This window comes from Onychomys torridus, chromosome 1, assembly GCF_903995425.1.
Source record: "Onychomys torridus chromosome 1, mOncTor1.1, whole genome shotgun sequence".
Taxonomy (NCBI): domain Eukaryota; kingdom Metazoa; phylum Chordata; class Mammalia; order Rodentia; family Cricetidae; genus Onychomys; species Onychomys torridus.
The window spans coordinates 32,206,114-32,229,699 of NC_050443.1; the positions used below are offsets into that span (position 1 = coordinate 32,206,114).

The 23,586-nt window shown below is 43.2% G+C and overlaps 1 protein-coding gene across 1 annotated transcript; it reads left to right on the top strand.

The window, feature by feature from the left end:
• The first annotated feature begins 1,736 nt into the window (after positions 1–1,736).
• Positions 1,737–22,833, top strand: LOC118587372 (L-lactate dehydrogenase C chain). Its single transcript, XM_036193306.1, has 9 exons — positions 1,737–1,773; positions 2,873–3,005; positions 3,905–4,022; positions 7,102–7,275; positions 9,745–9,918; positions 20,013–20,130; positions 21,225–21,348; positions 22,470–22,662; positions 22,805–22,833. The coding sequence occupies exons 2-8, from the start codon at positions 2,880–2,882 to the stop codon at positions 22,632–22,634; spliced, it is 999 nt and encodes a 332-aa protein (XP_036049199.1). The 5' UTR covers positions 1,737–1,773; positions 2,873–2,879; the 3' UTR covers positions 22,635–22,662; positions 22,805–22,833.
• The last annotated feature ends 753 nt before the right edge of the window (positions 22,834–23,586 follow it).

A 23,586-nucleotide genomic window follows, 5' to 3' on the forward strand; every position in this document is an offset into this window, starting at 1 on the left:
TAGGAACAGCACCTGGCTGAGGATGAATTCAAACTTACTTTGCACAAGAAAGAAGCTTGGCACCTATCACCTGCCTGGCCTTAACAGCAATCTCCTTGGGTCAGTGGGGAGTAACTAACCTTAACTCAGCAACTAGCAAGTGACCAAAACATCATCCTAGGAATGTGAGCAGTAAATCTCTTAAGTGAGGGTCTTGTGTAGATAACCTGGGGTGAAGGTAAGGGGTTGAGGATTTAACTGCTAGTGGTTATTTTCTCTTATCTGTAAGGGAGATGAGCTAATGTTTATCTACGTGCAGTTTTGTCCTTGGAAAAAGGTATCTTAGATGAAATACTTTTGCCTGAAGTATGGCCCTGGCCAGATGTATGTTAATAAAAAAATGAACACAGCTGGGGACAGTTATCCACTTACCCCAGATGTATAGGGAAAGTCGTGACAAGATTGAGATGCAATCGTGAGATTACATGTCCATGTAACATGGAGATGCACAGTAAATTGGGAGACTCATAACTGTTATTGCACAAGAAATTTACAACAAGAGACAGCCAGTTCATTCAAGGCAATAATCCCATAATGCCTTGCGTGAGGGTTTCCTCTAACAGAATCCTTAGTTCTGATAGGTTGACCTTCTGAACTCTAGTTGTCACTGCTGTATACTCCATGGACTTTTGCTACCAGCGGCTCTCACTAAGATTGCTTGAAGCAGGGAGACTCATCCTAAATCTAGGTGGCACCTTCTGGTAGCAGCCCACATCAAAGAACCTGGAAGAAGGAAACTGCTTTTTGCCTGCTTGCCGTCAGTCTCACTGGCAACTTCATCTATTCTGTTGCTGTGGCATTCTGTCATCCATATTATAATCAACTTCTTAGGGATGCCAATGTAGACTGGGCGAGCAGCTGGTCAGGGGTCCTCCAGGCCTCCAGTGGCAGTTTGGAACTGCTAAACCATCCAACCTTGTGGACTGAGAAACTACTGAATTCTCAGCCTCTCCTGTGTGAAACAGCCATTGTTGGACTACCCAGACCATGGCCTGTAAGCCAGTGTAACAATCCTCTTTTAATATATATGTATATGTGTATATATGTATATGTATTTGTATATACCTGTGTGTGTGTATATATATATATTCTGGGAGTTCTATTCCTTTAAAGCAGTGGTTCTCAACCTTGCTAATGCTAGGACTCTTTAATACAGTTCCTTATGTTGTGGTGACCCCCATTCATAAAATTATTTCATTGCAGGCCAGACAGTGGTGGTGCACTCCTCTAATTCCAGCACTCAGGAGGCAGAAGCTGGTGGATCTCTGTGAGTTTGAGATCAACCTGGTCTACGGAGCAAGTTCCAAACAGCCAAGGCTACACAAAGAAACCTTGTCTCAAAAAAAAAAACCAAAAACCAAACTTATTTTGTTATACTTCATAACTGCAATTTTGTTGCTGTTATGAATTGTAATATAAATATCTGTTATTCAGGATATCTGATATATGACCCTAAAGGGGCAGAGACCCACAGGTTGAGAACCACAGCTTTAGAGAACCCTGACTAATACAGTGTGTGTGTGTGTGTGTGTGTGTGTGTGTGTGTGTGTGTGCATGGAGGCCAGAGGACAACATCAGATTTTGCTCCCTTTACAGGTGTCATCCACCCTGTTCTTTGATACGAGGACACTCGCTAATCAGAGCTTACCTGGCAGTCTAGGGAGCTGCAGGGAGCCTGTGTCTCTGCCTCCCCATCACTGGGATCACTGTGTGTAGGACCACAAAACTTTAAACGTGAGTTCTGGGGATCCAACGCAAGACCTCATGCTTGCATCGCACTCACATTACCAACTGGGCCATCTCCGCAGAACACTAGTTATTTTTTTTAAATGATTAATTATTTATTTATTATGTACACAGAAGAGGGCGCCAGATCTCATTACAGATGGTTGTGAGCCACCATGTGGGTGCTGGGAATTGAACTCAGGACCTCTGGAAGAGCAGTCAGTGCTCTTAAACTCTGAGCCATCTCTCCAACCCCAATTGTAGTTATTTAAATGCTTACAAACAGATGTAAGGGCAAAGGCCTGGGGTATGCTCCCCAAACTCAAAGTTCTGCATTTCCTCCCAAAAGAAAGATGGCATAACTCATGCCAGGGCCTTCAAGGAGGCGCTTCCCAAGCCAGCTGCCATCTTCTGTGTTGTCCCGGGGTACGCAGACCTTCCACTAGCGGCCTTGGAAACCTCGTGGAGCCCCACTCTCAGACTCTGAAAACTGAGCAGTGGGGCCTGCCTGCACCAAAGCACCTGGCGGGCAAAGGGCGGAGCTTGCCTGTGACGTAGAGCCTGGCGCGTTCCTCGTTCGTTACAGCGTTGGCTCCTGAGCTTAACCGTGATCCTGTTGTCACCCCTGGGCCGTGGTGTCGGCTGTAGAGTGTATTTGTTACTTCCTGGGAGGCGTTGGGCAGTGCCTCATCCACCTGGGAAGGAAAGCGTTTGGGGACGGTGGAGATGGGGAAGGGAGGAGCCTGCTGGGAAGGAGGAGCCAGCAGGAAGGGAGGAGCCTGTCTCCATAGTCCTCTGCTGCACAAGGTTGCACTTTGCTTCCACACTCTGGTCAGGGAACTAACTCTCTGGCTTCCCTCCCCTGGCTGCTGGGATCTGCAAACTCAAGAGGTAGCTCCCAGGCCAGGTGTTGTGGCACAGGCCTGTAAGTGGCAGGAGGATTGCAGTGAGTTCAGGCCAACCTACACTGCATAGTGACTCCCTGGCCAGCCCTAGATTTCACTACAATGTGAAAGCCTGCCTCAACTCCACACCTCACCAGAAAAATGGTTGTTCGATGTCTTGGCTGTAGGGTTTGTGTCCACTGAAATTGTCTTCTGCTCTTTAGGCTCATCATGTCCACTGTCAAGGAGCAGCTCATTCAGAACCTAACTGAAGAAGATAAAACCTCCCGGTGTAAGATCACTGTGGTCGGAGTTGGAAATGTTGGCATGGCGTGTGCTATTAGTATTTTACTGAAGGTAAGTACTGAAGCCTTTTGTGCAGGAAACCAAGTAAGCCCTTAGATCAGGGTTGCAGGGCCGCTCCCTTATTAGAAATATGGAAACGCTGTGGTGTTGACAGATTTAAGCATTTGCTAGGTGTGGTTTTTGGCACAGGCCTGTAATCCTAGTATTTGGTAGGCTGAGGCAAAGATGGTCAGGAGGTCAAGATCATCAACAGCTACAGGTCCAGTTTGAGGCCAGGCTGGACTATGTGAGATTCTGGGAGAGAGTGAGAAGAGAGGAGAGAGGAAGACAGGAGAGAGAAAGAGGATAAGAAGAGAGGCAGAGATGGGTGTGACTCACACTGTGGTCCCAGACAAGCAGCTTGCCTGGGCCCTGGCCACCTGAGCACAGATGCTGTGGTCCTAAGTCCTTCACTGTCGCTTTGAACATTGCTGGAAACTTGCAGAGGGACATAAGAAGCAAAGTCAGCTCAATACCAGAACCCAAAGGCTGAGGAATTGGCAGTGTGGGATGCCTCAAAGGTGGAGGTGAGGAGGAGGTGGAAAGTATCTGAGGAGACACAACTGCCAGGTCCTCTTCTGCATCTTAATCAATCAGGTGGTACAACCCCCCTCCACTCCCACACCCACATCCCACTTGGCTTTGGGAGGTAGTTATCTCCTTTTTCTGTGAGTAGACAATTAGAAAGGGCTGGGGAGGTGGCTCAGTTGCACAGCACTTGCCACACAAGAGTGAGGACCTGAGTTTGAAGCCCCAGTACCTACATAAAGCTGGACATGGTCATGTGTGTCTGTGGTCCCAGCACTCCTACAGAGACATAGGAAGTGGAGGCAGGAGACTTTCTGGAAGTTCAAATGCTAGTTAGCCTAGTGTATGCAACAGAACGAAATTTATAACTTTATGTGTTTCAGGATTTGGCTGATGAACTTGCCCTTATTGATGCTGATGCAGACAAACTGAAGGGAGAGACACTGGATCTTCTGCATGGCAGCCTTTTCTTCAACACTCCAAAAATCATCTATGGGAAAGGTGGTTTAGTTTTATGATTTTACTTTCAGAGCTGTGTAAGAAGTACTCAGTTTGTCATATGGAGTGGTTTGGATACCTTGTAATCCCAACATTTGGGAGGTGGTAGTAGGCGTTTGAGCCTAGCTTGGGCTATATGAAACCCCATCTCAAAAACAAGAAAAGGTAATCAATTTTAACAAATTGACTCCAGTAAGTATATAATTAAAAATATCACTGAGCTGGTCAGTGATGGTGTATGTTTTGTATCAGGAGGCAAAGGTAGGCAGATCTCTGGGTGTGAAAACAGCCTGGCCTACAGAGCAACTTCCAGGACTGCCAAGGCTACATAAAAAATCCCCATCTCAAAAAATACCAACATACATATATGTAGACATATATATGTATCACTGATATTATGACATAACAATTTAAAGGCTTATTTCTGCTTGATTTATTTATTTTGAGATAGAATCTTACCATATGGTCGTGGCTAGCTTGGAACTCACACAAATCTGCCAGCTTCTGCCTCCTGAGTAATAGAATTAAAGGTGTGTGCCACCAAGCCCAGAGTAAAGGCTTAATGAATGAATGAATGTATTCGTTAATTAGTTGATTGTTGTTGTTCCATTGTTGCTGCTTTTTTTTTTTTTTTTTAGACAGGGTGTTTCTCTGTGTAGCTTTGGAGCCTGTCCTGGAACTCGATTTGTAGACCAGGCTGGCTTCAAACTCACAGAAAATCTGACTGCCTCTGCCTCCTGAGTGCTGGGATTAAAAGTGTGTGCCACCACCACCTGGCTGTTTTTGTTTTCAGATAGAGTCTTTCTATGTAGCTCTGGCTGTCCTGGCACTTCTTATGTAGACCAGGCTGACCTCAGACTCACAGAGATTCAACTGCCTCTGTCTCTTGAGTGCTGGGATTACAGGCATGTGGTAGCACACTTGGCAAGCCTGATTATCATTTTTGTTTAAAGACCATTAAATTACAAAGGGGGAAATTTGGAAGACAGAACAATACAAAACTCCTTGGGGGCTGGAAGATGGCTCAGTGGTTAGGATCACTTACTGCTCTTTTAGAGGACCTGGGCATGATACCCAGCACCCACATGGTGACTTACAACTATCTGTAACCCCAGGACTAAGATCTGATGTCCTCTTCCAGACTCTGAGGCACTGCACACATGTGGTGCACCAACATATACTCATGTGGTGCAGACAAAACACTCAAACACATAAAATAGTAAATGAATAAATCTTAAAATGACTGGCACTGAAGGCAGTTATTTGATTTAAAAGTGTCCTAAAGAGGCACCATAAGAATTTCATATTGACCCCAAACATGTAATTTATTAATTTGGTTATCCTTATTAATTTGCTGATCGGTCTGTCTGTCTGTCTATCTATTTGTCTGTCTGTCTGTCTGTCTGTCTATCTATCTGTCTGTCTGTCTGTCTGTCTGTCTATCTATTATTGGCTTTTTTTGAGGGTCTCTCTACATAGTCCTGACCATTCTCAAACTCATTATGTAGACCAGGCTGGCTTCAAACTCACAGAAATCTGCCTGCCCCTGCCTTCCAAGTGCTGGGACTAAAGGTGTGCACCACCATGTCCTGCCTATTTTTAAAATGATGTGTCTGTGTATATATCTGCATGTGGTTATGTGCATATGAGTGCAGGTACCGGGGGAGACCAAAGGCATTGGATCACCTGGATCTGAAGTTAAAGAAAGTTGGGAGCTGCCAGATGTGGGTGCTAAGAATTGAACTTGGGTGCTCTAGAAGAGCAGTTAGTGCTTTTAACTGCTGAGCCATCTCTCATCCCTGAGACCCTGTTTCTGTTGTGGTAGGTTTTGTTTTGTTTTGTTTTGTTTTGTTGTTTTGTTTTGTTTGTTTTAGAAGTGTGGTAAAGGTCCTTACTACTGAGCCTGGTGACCTGAGTTCAATTTCAAGGACCCACATGATAGAATGACTCCCACAGGTGGCTCTGTGACCTCCACATGAGTTCCATGCCATGTCACATGCACATACACACACAAATAAATGAGGATATGAATGATATGTCTTATATGTTTACATGCTTAGGGGAACTGCAAATTGAAAAAGTGTCTAATAATGTTTAATAATGATAAGCAAAGCTGTTTTTTTAAAAAATATTTATTTATTTATTATATATACAGTGTTCTGTGTGCATGTGTGCCTGCAGGCCAGAAGAGGGCACCAGGTCTCATTACAGATGGCTGTGAGCCACCATGTGGGTGCTGGGAATTGAACTCAGGACCTCTGGAAGAACAGTCTGTGCTCTTAACCTCTGAGCTATATGTCCAGCCCCAGCAAATCTGTTTTATTGGGGTTCGATATAGTAAGTGAAATAATTTCCAGACTGATAATTACACTCAGTAAATATAAGTGATTTATTTACTTGTGTAGGTTAAGATGAGACTTGTTAGTAATATTGAATATGGTTCCTTATAATAATTAGAGGTAAATCTACTATTGCCTTTAGAATCCTAAAACAGACATAGAAAGTCTCAGAGTTCTAAACTTTTGTTTGTTTGTTTGTTTGCTTGCTTTTTTGAGACATATTTTCTCTGTGTAGTTTTGGTGCCTGTCCTGTATCTCACTCTGTAGACCAGGTTGGCCTCGAACTCACAGAGATCCACCTGCTTCTGCCTCCCTAGTGCTGGGATGAAATGTGTGTGCCACCACCTTCTGGCAAGTTCTAAACCTCTAATTCATTTGGGTGTTGCTGGAAAGCCAGGGCACTGGGGATGTAGTTCAGTGGTGGCATGGCCATTGGTTCAAATCCCAGCAACAGAGGAAGCAAAAACAGAAGCCAGAGCACTGCTGACTTCCTTGCCCCAGGCCTTCCTGACAACCAGGAACGAGAGTTAAAGGGAATAGCAGATGAGGAGGGGCTTTATGAATGCTGGCAAGTGGCAACAAGTCTTGTTTGGTTTATGCAAGATGCTACAGTGTGGGGAGTCTGTCTGTTTCCAAAACCAGGATGTGGAGGTTAGACTCAACAGTATGGGATGGAGGTTTACAGAGTAAGGCACAGTGGTGGCCAGTCCTCATCCAAATACTGCCCTCTGTTTCCTTCTTAGATTACAATGTAACTGCCAACTCCAAATTAGTTATTGTCACAGCTGGTGCAAGGCAGAAGGTGGGAGAATCGCGCCTTGACCTGGTCCAGCGTAATGTTGCTATCATGAAATCCATCATTCCCGGCATAGTCCAAAACAGTCCTGACTGTAAAATACTGATTGTCTCAAACCCAGGTGAGGACCCCATCCCCCTCCTGAATGATAATTTCCCATACCATTCCATCCTAAACTTCACTAAGGTTACGTTTGTGGGTAATAAGCTTTGTTCACTCCAAGTCTGTCATGCCATAAGTTTTTTTGTTTGTTTGTTTGGTTGGTTTTTTGAGACAGGGTTTCTCTGTGTAGTTTTGGTGCCTGACCTGGATCTCGCTCTGTAGACGAGGCTGGCCTCAAACTCACAGAGATCCTCTTGGCTCTGCCTCCCAAGTGCTGGGATTAAAAGCCTTTGCCACTGCTGCTTAGTGCCATAAGCTTTGATAGATGCCATATGGTGCCATCACAGTAAGATCTGGAGCATCTCTATCACTGCTGCAGGACCATGGGTTCATCTGTGGCTCATCCTTGACTCATTTTCTGGGACTTCAGAAACAAAACAAAACCAAACCCAGCAGAGAGTATCAATTTTTCTACACCAGCCCCTTTCACAGCACAGTTATTTTGGATTCATCTGTATCTGAGATGTGTCAGGGTTTGCACCTTTGCCTTGCTGGAGTCTTCTATTGATGTTTCCCTGTGTGTGTGTGGTGTGATGAGCAGGTATGTGCACATGCATGCCCATGTGGAGGCAAGAGGTTGGTGTCTTCCTCCCCTGCTCTCCAGCATCTCTCACTGAACATGGAGCTTGCCATTTTGGCTAGACTACTGACCATGAGGTTCTTGGGCCTATGGGTCTCTACATCCCCTACACTCACCTGCCCTTTTTATGTATATATATTTAAAAAATCAGATCCCATTATATATGCTTGTGAGCTGCCATGTGGTAGCTGAGAATTGAACTCAGGTCATCCAGAAGAGAAACCAGTGCTCTTAACCGCTGAGCCATCTCAGTACCGCACCCCCATGTCTTACTTTTTATATGGGTACTAGGGATCTGAACTTAGGTCCTCATGCTTGGATAGCAAGTACTCTACCCACTGAGCCAACTCTGTGTCCTGTTTATACATTTCCAATACTCTTTTTTCACCTGTTAATGTTTATTTTATGTGTATGAACGTTTTGCCTACATGTATGCATGGGTACCACATGAATGTCTGGTAACCATGGAGGCCAGAAGAGAGTATAAGATCCTCTGGAACTTAAGTTCCAGATAGTTGTGAGCCATCATGTGGTGCTTGGAACCAAACCTGGGTCCTCTACAAGAGCAGCAAGTGCTCTTAACCACTAAGGCATCTCTGCAGCTCCTGTTGATTTTGTTTGTTTGTTTGTTTGTTTGTTGAGACAAGGTTTTGCTGTGTAGCTTTGGAGCCTGTCCTGGAACTCACTCTGTAGACCAGGTTGGCCTCAAACTCACAGAGATCCACCTGCCTCTGCCTCCCAAGTGATGGGATTAAAGGCATGCATCACCACCACCTGGCCCGTTCATAGGTTTATAAGGATAATGTGTGGTCATACTTCCTCCTTTCTTTGGAGTAAGTGATGGGGGCAGGGAGGCCCCAGTGGGTCACATACTCTGAAGTGTTTGACTCTGTTAGAACCTGCTTTCAAAGTCCTGTGCTGTAGTCAAAAGATTTCCAATGTCCCACCCAGCCTGTGGTCGGGACAAATCTCTCTCACCCACAGTCCCACAGCCACTTATAAAATTATCACTCAGAGGCTTATTATTAATTACAAACTGTATGCCCAATGGCAGGCTTCTTGCTAGCTAGCTCTTTCATCTTAAATTAACCCATTTCTATTAATCTATGTATTGCCATGTAGCCATGGAATTACTGGTCTGTTGGTATGTTGCTCTTGGGGTGGCAGGCTGGCATCTCCTCTGCCTCTGCCTTTCTTCTTCCTGTCTCTCTCTTGGATTTCCTGCCTGGATATAACCTGACTCGCCATAGGCCATAGTAGCTTCTTTATTAGCCAATCATAGCAACACATATTCACAGCGTACAGAAAGACAGCCACAGCAGTGTCCTTAGACAATCTCACCAGCACTCTGTTCCCTGTGTTCTTACCAATGCTGCTCTCGTCAGCCTTTCAAATGTTCAACTCCAGTGTCTTGTTCCCCCGTGTCTTATTTTTGAAGATTAGTCTGACCAGACAGAGTTTCAACATCAAAGCCAAGTTGGCATGGTCTTTCTGTATTGGTCACACACCTGCAGACTGCTCTGGCTATGTCGACTCATTATTCTAAGAACATGTTGATAGCTCAGGTGAGGATGAGCCAATGGAAAGAAGAAATTCAGGGGCTAAAGAGGTGGAAACTGACCCACTATTAGATTTGCTGAAAAGCCCATAGAGTATCTCAGAAGATGCTTTAAGATTCTACTAGTGAATGACTTCACATAAAATCCCTGATGCCTACTTTTTAGATTTACTGTACTTTGAACTCTGATGAATCTGCATTTGACTCCAGACAATGTAGCTTTTTATAAAAGCAACTATAAAGAGAAATCGCTATGAATCTTTCTCAGTGTTTGAAATTGTTCTTCCTAGTGGATATTTTGACTTATGTGGTATGGAAGATAAGTGGCCTCCCTGCAACTCGTGTGATTGGAAGTGGCTGTAACCTAGACTCTGCCCGTTTCCGCTACCTGATTGGAGAGAAGTTGGGTGTCCACCCTACAAGTTGCCATGGCTGGGTTCTCGGAGAACACGGTGACTCTAGTGGTGAGTGTGCCCCAGTTATTGTAAATGCCCTTCCAGTGTTCAGTAATGCCTCTCTTCAGAACCCATTCTCTGTATAATTTTCATTTTGTTGTTATTTTCTTTGGTGTATGTTTTTTTCTATTTGTATGTTTTTCAGACTATTTTAATTGAGCGAGTCATGGTAGTGTCTACCTGAATCCCAGAACTTCAGAGGTAGAAGCAGGAGGATTGCTAGTTCTAGCCAGCCTGGGCTACAAAACAATACCCATTAAGACAACGGAAAACATTCATTAATGCATAATTATGCATAGATGGAGAGTACACTTAGATGACTTGATACATACATATGTACCCTAGTGATCAAATCAATGCTATCAGCCTTGTGATCACCTCATATATCTATCATTTCTCTGTGATGAGAACATTAAAAACCTAGCTATTTTGACATAGACAATATTTTAAATGATTTTTATTATTTTAAATTATGTGTATGTATGCATGCCTGTGGGTGGGTATGTGCACCTGAGTAGAGGTGCCTACAGAGCCCAGAGGTGCTGTATCTCCCTGGAATTGGGGTTACAGGTGGTTGATAGCTGCCTGATGTGGGTGCTGGAAAGAGCAGGATCTGTTCTTAACCACTGAGCCTTCTCTCCAGCCAGAGACCGTACTTGCCCTTTTTAAAGGACAGGTCTTCTGGATGTCAGGCTGTCCTGAACCTTGCTCAGTAGCTAAGGATGACCTTGAAGTTTGTTCCTCCTGCCTCTATTTCCCAAGCACTCTGTCAGCTAAACTCTGTGCCCAGCACAAGAGCACATAATCACCAACTACAGTCTGTTTACCCTGCCACCGAGCACCAGCACTTGCCTCTCTTCTGCTCAGAAGTGTGTGCTGCCCCTGGGACCCCGTTTCCCTACCTTCCCCATATCTCATGATCTCGATTCTGCACTTTCTCATGTCTGCTTTTTTAGATTTCGTATTTAAGTGACACCACTCCACAGTTGACTTTCTGTGTCTGGCGTATATTGCTGAACATAATTCCCTGTTTCACTCTGGTCATCACAAATGACAAGATTGGATTCTTTTGAGGCTGAGCAGTATTGCATCACACACACGCACACGTTTATTTTCTTCTGTCTTTTGATGGAATTTTGGCTGACTGTAAGTCTTGTAGCGTGCATGTAAGACTGTAGTAAACAGAGGTGGGCAGCTGTTGTCCTCAATATACTGACCTCAATTTCTTTGGTTGTGTGACATTTCCAGTAATGGATGCTGGCTCATATGGTTAACTCTAGTTTCAGTTTTTTGTTTTTTTTTTGTGGGGGGGGAGGGTTTCGAGACAGTGTTTCTCTGTGAAGCTTTGCACCTTTCCTGGATCTTGCTTGGTAGCCCAGGCTGGCCTCGAACTCACAAAGATCCGCCTGCCTCTGCCTCCCAAGTGCTGGGATTACAGGTGTGTGCCACCACCGCCCGGCTAGTTTCAGTTTTTGAGGCATCTCCCCATTGCCATCAGCAGGGCACGAGTGTCTCCTTTCTCCACTACCTTGCTGGCCTTTGTTACCTCCTGTCTTTTTGACAGTAGCCACTCTGATTAGGGAGAGAGGAGTTTCACTGTGAGTTTGTTGTTCGGTCTTTAGCGTTTTTTGGTTGTTTTTGTTTTTTGAGCAAAGGACTCACTCTGCAGGTCAGGCTGTGTAACTGCTCCCCACTGAAGATCGGCAATGCCACTTTGGCGACACAGAAGCTGCTCTCCTTACCATGTTAAGCATGACTTTGATGTTGGAGGCCGAGGTGGTCCTCCTGCCTCGATCTCCCATGTGCTGGGATTATAGGCCAACTCTCATGGTTTTGTTTTATACTTCCGTGTTGAGTGATGTGAAGCACATTCCATTTTCCTCTTTACAGAAGTACACGTTCAAATCTTCTGAACACTTTAGACAGATGCACATATTTGTTCTTGTTACCTACGTGTCTGAGTTCCTCATGTTCTCTGAAACTTGAACTATCACCAGTCTGTAACTTACAGATATTTTCTTCTGTTCTATACTACACTCCGCTCTCTTATTTATTGATACAATGCCATTCATCTATTTGATGTGTGTGTGTGTGTGTGTGTGTGTGTGTGTGTGTGTGTGTAGGCTCAAAGTTGATGTCAGTTGTCTTTTCCCATTATTTTTCTACATTTATTTTTAGTCAGGGTCTCTCTTTTTTTAATGTTTTTATTTTATAATTAACTTAATTTCACATATCAGCCACGAATTTCCCCATTCTCCCTCCTCCCAGCCCTACCCCCCAACACATCCCCCATTCCCACCTCCACCAAGGCAAGGTCTCTTATGGGGAGTCAGCCCAGCCTGGTAGACTCAGGTCCAGTCTCCTCCTCCCTACACCAAGGCTGAGCAAAGTGTCCCAGCATAGGCCTCTGGCTCCAAAAAGCCAGCCCATGCACCAAGGACAGGTCCCAGCTTCACTGTTTGGGGGCCTCCCAAACAGTTCAAGTTAATCAACTGTTTCACTTATTCAGAGGCCCTGGTCCAGTTCCATGGGGGCTCCACAGCTATTTGTTCACAGTTCATGTGTTTCCACTAGTTTGGCTATTTGTCCCTGTGCTTTTTCCAATCGTGGTCTCAGTATCTCTCACTCATACAATTCCTCCTCTCTCGCCAATTGCACTTCCAGAGCTCCACCTGGGGCTCGGCTGTGGATCTCTGCATCTGCTTCCATCAGACACTGGATGAGAGTTCTATCATGACATGTAGTGGATAGCCATTCCAGCTTTGACCTGGAAATACCACCCTCTTTGAGGCTTTGGTAACTGTCACGCCTACAAGGCAGAGCCATGAGAGGACCCCAGAAGACCCGAGATCCAGATGGGGGAGCTCTCTTGGTTGCTGGACCCTGGATGCTGGAGGTAGACCAAGCAGAGTTCTCCAGAGAACACCGCTGGATGGCACCACACCTTTCCCAGATCCTTTCACTTGTGAGTTATTCCACAAAATAAGCCTCCCTTTTAACTACATGGAGTTGCCTTAATAATTTCACCAATAATGAATGCCATCGTGTTCGACTATCTGATCACCAGAGCAGGTCAGCTCAGGCACTCTCTCGACCATTGCCAGTAGTCTATAGTGGAGGTATCTTTGTGGATTTCTGGGGACCTCTCTAGCACTCTGCTTCTTCTTATTCCCCTTGGGTCTTCATTCATCATGGTATCTCCCTCTCTGTTCTCCCACTCTGCTCCTGATCCAGCTGGGACCTCCCGTTTCCCTAAGCTCTCTTTCTTCCGACTCTTGCCCTCCATTACCCGCCCCCTTACGCCCAGTTTGCTCATGTAGATCTCATCCATTTCTCTATTGTTGGGGGATTCTTGTGTCTTTCTTAGGATCCTCTTTACTAGGTAGCCTTCCTGGAGTTGGGAGTTGCAGTCTGGTTATCCTTTGCTTTACATGAAGTATCTATCCACTTATGAGTGAGTACATACCATGTTTGTCATTCTGAGTATGGGTTACCTCACTCAGGATGATATTTTGTAGTTCCATCCATTTGCCTGCAAACCTCATGATGTCATTGTTTTTCTCTACTGAGTAGTATATGTACCACATTTTATTTATCCATTTTTAAGTTGAAGGGCATCTAGGTTTTTCCAGGTTCTGGCTATTACAAATAATGCTGCTATGAATATAGTTGAGCATGTGTCCTTGTGGCATGATTGAGCATATGCCCAAGAGTGGTAAAACTGGGTCTTGAGGGAGGTTGATTCCCAATTTTCTAAGTAAGTGCCATATTGATTTCCAAAGTGGCTGTACAAGTTTGCATTCCCACCAACAGTAGAGGAGTGTACCCCTTGCTCCACATCCTCTCCAACATAAGCTGTCTTCAGTGTTTTTGATCTTAGCCATTCTGATGGGTGCAAGATGGTATCTCAGAGTCATTTTGATTTGCATTTCCCTGATGACTAAGGATGTTGAGCAATTCCTTAAATGTCTTTCAGACATTTGAGCTTCTTCTGTTGAAAAGTCTCTGTTTAGCTCTACAGCCCATTTTTAAATTGGACTGTTGGGTATTTTGATGTCTAATTTTTTGAGTTCTTTATATGTTTTGGATATCAACCCTCTGTCGGATATGGGGTTGGTGAAGATCTTTTCCCATTCTGTAGGCTGTTGTTTTGTCTTGTTGACTGTGTCCTTTGCCCTATAAAAGCTTCTCAGTTTCAAGAGGTCCCATTGACTGATTGTTTCTCTCAGTGTCTGTGCTACTGGTGTTATATTTAGAAAGTGATCTCCTGTGCCAATGCGAAACTACTTCCTACTTTCTCTTCTATCAGGTTCAGAGTAACTGTTTTTGTTTTTGTTTTTGTTTTTTTAAGCTGAGGATCGAACCCAGGGCCTGGTGCTTGCCAGGCAAGTGCTCTACCACTGAGCTAAATCCCCAACCCAGAGTAACTGGATTTATGTTGAGGTCTTTGATCCACTTGGATTTAACTTTTGTGCATGGTGACAGATATGGATCTATTTGCAGCCTTCTACACATTGACATCCAGTTATGCCAGCACCATTTGTTGAAGATACTTTCTTTTTTCCATTGTATAGTTTTGGCTTCTTTGTCAAAAATTATATGTTCATAGGTGTGCGGGTTAATGTCACGGTCTTCAGTTCAGTTCCATTGGTCCACATGTCAGTTTTTATGCCAGTACCAACCTGTTTTTATTACTATAGTTCTATAGTAGAGCTTGAAGTCAGGGATTGTGATGCCTCCAGATGTTGTTTTATTGTACAGGATTCTTTTGGCTATTTCTGGGTTTTTTGTTTTTCCATATGAAACTGAATATTTTCCTTTCCAGGTCTGTAAAGAATTGTGTTGGGATTTTGATGGGGGATTACATTGAATCTGTAGATTGCTTTTGGTAAGATTGCCATTTTTACTATGTTAATCCTACCTATCCAAGAGCATGGGAGATCTTCCCATTTTCTGACATCATCTTCAATTTCTTTCTTCAGGGACTTAAAGTTCTCATCATACAGGTCTTTTGCTTGTTTAGTTAGAGTTACCTCAAGGTATTTTATATCACTTGTGGCTTTTGTAAAGGGTGATATTTCTCTGATTTCTTTCTCAGCCCATTTGTCATTTGTATACAGGAGGGCTACTGTTTTTTTTTTTTTTAGTTAATCTTGTATCCCTCTACATTGCTGAAGGTGTTTATAAGCTGTTTGAGTTCCTTTGTTGAATTTTTGGGGTCACTTATGTATACTATCATGTCATCTGCAAACAGTGAAAGCTTGACTTCTTCCTTTCCAATTTGTATCCCCTTGATCTCCTTATGTTGTCTTATTGCTCTGGCTAGAACTTCAAGTACTATATTGAATAAGTATGGGGAGAGTGGACAGCCTTGTCTTGTTCCTGATTTTAGTGGAATTGCTTTGAGTTTCTCTCCATTTAATTTGATGTTGGCTGTCAGCTTGCTGTAAATTGCCATTATTATGTTTAGGTATGTTCCCTGTATTCCTGATCTCTCCAAGACCTTTATCATGAAGGGGTGTTGGATTTTGTCAAATGCCTTTTCAGCATCTAGTGAGATGATCATGTGGTTTTTCTTTCAGTTAGTTTATATGGTGTATTACATTGACAGACTTTTGTATGTTGAACCACCCTTGCATCCCTGGGATGAAGCCTGCTTGATCATGGTGAATAATTGTTTTGATGTGTTCTTGGAGACTGTTTGCCAACATTTTATTGAGTATTTTTGCATCAATGTTCATGAGGGAGTTGGTCTGTAATTCTCTTTCTTTGTTGCATCTTTGTTTGGCTTGGGAATCAGGGTAATTGTAGCCACATAGAAGGAGTTTGGTAACGTTCCTTCTGTATCTATTATGTGGAACAATTTAATGAGTATTGGTATTATCTGATCTTTGAAGATCTGGTAGAATTCTGCACTGAAACCATCTGGTCCTGGGCTTATTTTGGTTGGGAGACTTTTAATGACTGTTTCTATTTCCTGAGGTGTTACTGGACTATTTAAATAGTTTATCTGGTCTTGATTTAGCTTAGGTATGTGCTACCTATCCAGAAAATTATCCATTTCTTTTAGATTTTCCAGTTTTGTGGAGTACAGGTTTTTGAAGTATGATCTGATGATTCTCTGGATTTCCTCATTGTCTGTTGTTATGTCCCCCTTTTCATTTCTGATTTTGCTAATTTGGATGCTCTTTCTCTGCCTTTTGATTAGTTTAGATAAGGGTTTGTCTATCTTGTTGATTTTCTCAAAGAACCAACTCTTTGTTTCATTGACTCTTTGTATTGTTCTCTTTGTTTCTATTTTATTGATTTCGGCTCTCAATTTGATTATTTCCTGGTGTCTATTCCTCCTGGGTGACTTTGCTTCTTCTTGTTCTAGGGCTTTCGGGTTAAGTCACTAGTGTGAGATTTCTCCAACTTCTTTATGAATTTTCCTCTTAGCACTGCTTTCATAGCATCCTGTAAGTTTGGGTATGTGGTATATTCATTTTCATTGATCTCTAGGAAGTCTTTAATTTCTTTATTTCTTCCTTGACCCATTGATGATTCAGTTGAGCTTTATGAAGTTTCCATGAGATTGTAGGCTTTCTGTAATTTTAGTTGTTGTTGAAATCTAACTTTAAACCTGGTGGTCTGATAGAATACAGGTTATTCCAATTTTTTTTGTATCTGTTGAGATTTGCTTTGTGGCCCAGTATGTGGTCGATTTTGGAGAAGGTTTCATGGGGTGTTGAGAAGAAGGCATATTCTTTTTTGTTAGGATGGAATGTTCTGTAGGTATCAATTAAGTCCATTTGAGTCATAACATCAGTTAAGTCCCTTGTTTCTCTGTTAAGTTTCGATTTTGCAGATCTGTCCAGTGGTGAGAATGGGGTATTGAAGTCTCCCACGGTTAATGTGTGGGGTTTTATGTGTGATTTAAGCTTTAGTAATGCTTCTTTTAAGTATGGGGGTGCCCTTGTGTTTGGGGCATAAATGTTCAGAATTGAAACTTCATCTTGGTGATCCTGTGATGAGTATGTAATGTCCTTCTTGATCTCTTTTGATCGATTTTAGTTTGAAGTCTGTTTTGCTGGATATTAAAATGGCTACACAAGCTTGCTTCTTAAGACCATTTGATTGGAAAGATTTTTTCCAGCCTTTTATTCTGAGGTAGTGTCTATCTTTTAATTTGAGGTGTGTTTCTTGTATGCAGCAGAAAGATGGGTCCTGCTTTTGTATCCATTCTGTTAGCCTGTGTCTTTTTATAGGTGAATTAAGTTCATTGATATTAAGGGATAGTAATGACCAGTGATTGTTAGTTCCTGTTATCTTTTGGTGGTAGTGTACTTCTCTTTTTTGGGGTTTACTGCTGTGGGGTTATCTATTGCCTGTGTTTTCATGGGTGTATCTGACTTCCTTTGGTTGGAATTTTCCTTCTAGTGCTTTCTGTAGGGCTGGATATGTGGATAGGTGTTGTTTAAATCTGGTTTTGTCTTGGAATGTCTTGTTCATTCCATCTATGATGACTGAAAGTTTTGTTGAGCATATTAGTCTAGGCTGGAGTCCATGGTCTCTTAGTGTCTGCATTACATCTATCCAGGTCTTTCTGGCATTCAAAGTCTCCATTGAGAAATCAGGTGTTATTCTGATGAGTTTGCCTTTATAAGTCACTTGGCCTTTTTCCTTTGCTGCTCTTAATATTCTTTCTTTATTCTGTAGGTTTAGTTGTTTAATTATTATGTGGCGAGGGGACTTTTTTTGGGGGGGGTTCTAGTCTGTTTGGTGTTCTATTGGCTTCTTGTATCTTCATAGGTATTTCCTTCTTTAAGTTGGGGAAGTTTTCTTCTGTGATTTTGTTGAATATATTTTCTGTGCCTTTGAGTTGGTATTCTTCTCCTTCCTCTATCCCTATTATTCTTAGGTTTGGTCTTTTCATGGTGTCCCAAATTTCTTGGACATTTTGTGTTATGACTTTTTTGGCATTGGCATTTTCTTTGACTGACTCTATTGTATCCTCTTCACCAGAGATCCTCTCTTCCATCTCTTGTATTCTGTTGATTATGCTTGCATATGTATTTCCTGTTTGTTTACTCAGATTTTCTATTTCCAGCATTCCCTTCTGTGTCTTCTTCATTGTTTCTATTTCCCTTTTCAGGTCTTGAACTGTTTCCCTCACCTGTTTAATTGCTTTTTCATGGTTTTCTTTAAGGGATTTATTGCTTTCTTCCAATTTTTTATTTGTCTTTTTCTCTTATTTCTTCAATTTTTTTTGGTCTTTTTCTCAATTTCTTTATTGATTTCTTCCACTTTTTTGTTTATCTTTTCCTCAATTTCATTTTTTTCTTGAAAGGCCTCCAGCATCTTCATGATGTTATTCTTAAGGTTGCTTTCTTCTGCTTCTTCTGTCTTGTGATGTTCAGGTCTTGCTGTTGGAGTAGGGCTAGGTTCTGGTGATGCTGTATTGCTCTTTATGTTGTTGTATGTACTTATGCCTTGACGTCTGCCCATCTCCTCCTCTAATGGGTATACAAGGTGCCTGTGTCTGAGTGAGTTGCTGTGGTCCACTATGGGTTTATTGTGTCTGTGTCTCAGGGGGCCCTTCTTGGTCTAATTGGAGGAGGCAGATTCTATGTCTCAGGGAGCTGTTCTTGGGTCAACCCAAGCTAGTTGATGCTTTCTTGGTCTTCTCAGGACTCTTGGTCCAGTCAGAGCTGATTGATTCTGTGTTTTGGGAAGCCTCTCTTGGTCCAATGAGAGGTGGGAGATTCTACTTCTCAGAAAGCCACTCTTGGTCTAATGAGGGCTGGTAGATTCCCTGTCTGCTGAGGTACTCTTGGTCCAATGTCAGCCCTTTGTCCAATGAGAGCTCTCTTTCTAGACCTGAATAGAGGTGAGGGTTGGTTTCCAAGCCTCAGGAAGTAGCTGGGGACTTGGGCGTATGGAATAGAGGCAGGGTGTGTAGACTGCAGAGTCTGCTCTCAAGTCAGGATCTCTTACCAATCCTGGGCAAGCCACATAGCCACTTTGCCTGGGGATTCCATCCCTGCTCTCTAATTTATACAGAAGTGTTTTGATTTCATATCCTTGGAAATAGTTTATATGAGTCTATGTGCTGTTTATTACTCCTCAGCTCTGTTGCTGTGGGGAAGTGTGGTATAATGTGCAATTCCCTCTCCACTAACTGATAGCATGTTTCTTAGCAATCCTTTTTCTTTGTAGATTCTGCATTTTGTATATTGCTTTAAAATGTTTCCTGTGCCATATAGCTATAAATAATTTAACCATGTGTTTTCTAATATTATTCCCTGTAATTTCTCTTTCTGTTAATTTAAAACTTATTTTGGGGGGCTGGAGAGATGGCTCAGCAGTTAAAGAGTAGATGCTCATTGCTACCTGTAACTCCAGTCTCAGGGGATCCAAAACTCACTTCTGGGCTCTGCTGCCATTTATGTGCACAAACCCACATATAGACACACAGGTATACCTCAGTAAACATCACAAAATACAAACAAAAACAATAAAATAAATCTTAAAGAAAACAAGAAATACCCAAATGCCTTGGTTTATATATGATGTGAGACTGCATCTTAACATCCAAACAAAAAATACTCCTAGGTGTGCTGGTGAATACTTTGTAATGGCAGCACTTAGGAGGCTGAGGCAGAAGGATCAGGAGTTCACAGACATCCTAGGGTACATAGCAAGTTCAACACTCTCAAGCAACCAGAGCTAGGGGTGGTGATGTATGCCTAAAATCTAATAATTTGGAAGTTGTGGGTGGAGGCAAGAGGATCAGGAGTTGGAGGTCACTTTTGGCTATACATTGAGTTTGAGGCCAGCCAGAGTTTTATATATATATAATTTCTTAAAAACACAGAGCAAAGCCTGTCAGTCAACACTAGCCTAGTGTGGGAGCATATGCTTGTCATCCAGCACTCAGGGCAAAGGCAGGAAGACAGGGATTTGAAGACATCTGGGGCCTTTCTCAAAAGAACCAAACCAATACAGAATAGACTCCCCTCCTGACTCCCAACAAAACCACCCAGCACTGAACTCAAGCAACCAACTCAGCTTTGGCAAGAGGAGCTCACATGGAGAATTGGTTTTTTGTTTTGTTTTCTTAGTGCCCTTATGGAGTGGTGTGAATGTTGCTGGCATACCTCTGAAGTCACTGAACCCAGCATTAGGAACGGACTCGGACAAGGAACAGTGGAAACAGATCCACAAACAAGTGGTGGAAAGGTGACAGTAGTTCTCTCATTTTTAATTATTATTAAGAATAAATTTTGAGGGATGGAGAGGTGAGTTCAATTCCCAGCAACCACATGATGTCTTACAACCATCTATGATGAGATGTGGTGCCCTCTTTTTTTTTTTCTCTTTAACAATTTATTTATTTATTATGTATACAGTGTTCTGTTTGCATATATGCCTGCAAGCCAGAAGAGGGCACCCGATCTCATTAGGGATGGTAGTGAGCCACCACGTGGTTGCTGGGACTTGAACTCAGGACCTCTGGAAAAGCAGCCAGTGTTCTTAACCGCTGAGCCATCTCTATAGCCCCAAGATCTGGTGCCTTCTTATGGCATGTAGGCATACATGCTGGCAGAAAACTGCAAAAAATAACATAAAATAAAATAAGTCCTAAAAGATAAAAAAATAAATAAATTTTGAGCTGGGCGGTGGAGGCCTATGCCTTTAATCCTAACACTTGGGTGGATCTCTGTGGGTCCAAGGCCAGCCTGGTCTACAGAGCTAGTTCCAGGATAACCAAGGCTATACACAGAAGCCCTAGCTTGAAAAATAATAAATAAAAAATAAAAATTAAAATAAAATAAAAGTTAATCCATCTTGTGGTGCTTATGTCCTAGTATTTTGACTTCATGATACAGATGAATTGATTCTTTTTGTTCTTTGTTTTGAGACAGTCTCTCTATGTATACTATGCTGACCTGGAAGTCTTAGAGATCTGCCTGTCTCTGCCTCCTGAGTACTTGGATTAAAGGCATTTGCCACCATGCCTGACTTTTAATTGATTCCAGTAATAATGACTTATTTTTTTGAGACATGGTCTTATTGTTTATATATCTGCTTGGCCCAGAACTCACTATGTAGACCAAGCTGGACAGGAACTCAAGAGATTCACCTGTGCCCCACCATGCCTGGCTTAAGTCTATTTTTAAAAATTTTAAGTTATGAACACTTCTAGAAGAACTCTGAGAAAATGTTCATAGCATGGCATAGATAGAGATGCTTCATAAGGGATAAGTGAGCAACCATGTTGTCTCTGAGTTGACCTCTCCATGATTTTTATTTCCTTCCTCATGTCACTGCAGTGGCTACGAGGTCCTTCGACTGAAGGGCTATACCTCTTGGGCTATTGGGCTCTCTGTGACAGATCTGGCGAGATCAATGCTGAAGAACCTTAGGAGGGTGCATCCTGTTTCCACACTGGTTAAGGTATGCCTGGAGGAAATGTGCATTTGTCATATTCCTGGTCACTGGTGAGGTTGAGTGTAGAGTATCTTCAGAATGAGGCAGGTGACATAGAGTTTGATGCAGGAAGAAGTATTGGGAGAACACAGGAGTAAGGGTCCACCCTGCACTCCTAGGAAAGTTGCAGAGAGTATGAGACTCTGGGCATGTATGGGAAGTTAGGATGCACTGTCAGTCTAGAGACCCTGACCCTCAACGCTTATACCCGACATGTTTACAGCCAAAGCTGTTCCACTACCATCCACAAAGGCAACCTCAGCCCTGGAGGGGTGGGAGTGGGGGGCAGGAAGATGGGAAGAGTTCACTGGGTGTTTCATCTTCCAGGAGTGGTGGTGGGGTAGGTAGTATGGGACAGCAGATGCTGGCTATAGGGTGACTGTAACACTGTCTCACAGCTGTTTCCGTAGCCTTGGCTATGGCAATGTAGAGAATGTTGGCCCACTGGTTAGAATCCCACAGCTAAGTAATGTAGTGGCTATACCTCTCCCATGTCCCTGTCCAGCCTGGGAGTCCTAGGGTGGCTCTCCAGGAAAGGTGGCAGTTTAAGGGTACAGGACAGGGTTACATCTCAAGGACATGTCCCCACATACTACACTGGGCATGTTGGAGTAGCCCTGGGCTCCTCCTTTGGGACTTCACCTCTGGAGGCTTAAGAAGCCATCTGTAGCAACTGGTGTCCAGACTCAGTGGTGCCCTCTGTTAAAAGGTACAAAGTAGAGGCTTCCTGGTCACCACTCACTTTAGCCTTCCCTGTCTGTCCCCTTGGTGTACACAGAGGCTGCTTGCTCTCAGCCCTTCACCAGATAAAAAGGTCACATAAAGACAGCACCACATCCTTCCCTTTTGACATCAAGGTGGACTGTTGAGGGATGGAGGGAGATTTTCTTTGCCTGATCCTTTTTAAGGCCTCTGGCACATTCTTGTTGTTGGTGGCCATCCACACAGTCCAGGACAAAGATGGCTCTGAGCTCTGCCTCTGCACAGCTCTGCTTGGTGCTATAGTTACTGCTCATTTTTATTCTGAAGCTTTCCTGCACAGTGGCAAGGGAATCAAACAATGATGTGACCTTGACCTTGTATTTCAGGGCTTATATGGGATAAACGAGGAAATCTTTCTCAGTGTTCCTTGTATCTTGGGACGAAACGGCGTCACAGACATTGTGAAAGTGAACCTGAACTCTGAGGAGGAGGAACTTCTCAGGAAGAGTGCAGAAACCCTCTGGAACGTCCAGAAGGACCTGGAAATATGAAGTCTCAACATTCTACACTTTTACAGATGTATGATTGCATATTTCACATTTCAAGTGTTTCCATATAATAAAAAGTTAAACAAAAGATTGGAGATCTATGACATAACAGCAGTCTCTTGAGGTCAGAAAGATAAATGCTGAAGACATTTCTTCCTTCCTTTTCTTTTTAGACGGGTCTCACCACAGAGCCTGGCTGGCCTGGAACTCTAGACCTGGCTGGCCTCAGAAGTGCTGGGATAAAACACATGCACCACCATGCCCAGCTGGAATGTCTGTCTTTTATGAATCCTCTATGTCTGCCTAGCGATGACGTCTGTACAGGTTGGAATTATATTTCTGAGGAACCAATGAGTGAATAGCTCTCAACTTCCACAGCGCACATGTGACACAGGAAATCCTCCTTCTAGTTTGAAGTTTCACAGTGTGCTCTCTTCCATTGCATGACATTGCTTCATTGGTTCCCATGTCTGTGTGGACTCTTTACTATTTCATTTCAGAGACTCCCCAGTTTGGTTAGTATGGTTCAGTTGTCTTGACAGTGTAGTATTCTCTCTATGCCTCTATCAATGTACAAGAGTCTCAGTCCCTTGGGGGTCAGTCTTTTTGCCTTGCTTTTGCCCTTACTGGCAAAGGGCTTGCTTGACTATATAACATGTCTTGGTGGTGTTTATTGTAAAATGTGTTCAGTGAAACCTTCATTTTCCTTGCCTTTCCTCATCCTTCTTCACCCTTTCCCATCGTTCCTGTCCCACAGCGCCTATGAGGTGATTAAACTCAAAGGATACACCTCCTGGGCCATCGGCCTCTCCGTGGCCGACCTGGCTGAGAGCATGATGAAGAATCTTAGGCGGGAGCATCCCATTTCTACCATGAGTAAGGTAATGGATCTTCAGAGAGTTACTTCTTAGAGATTTATTTCTTGGCTTTGCAAAGTCTTGAGCAGACTCAAGTT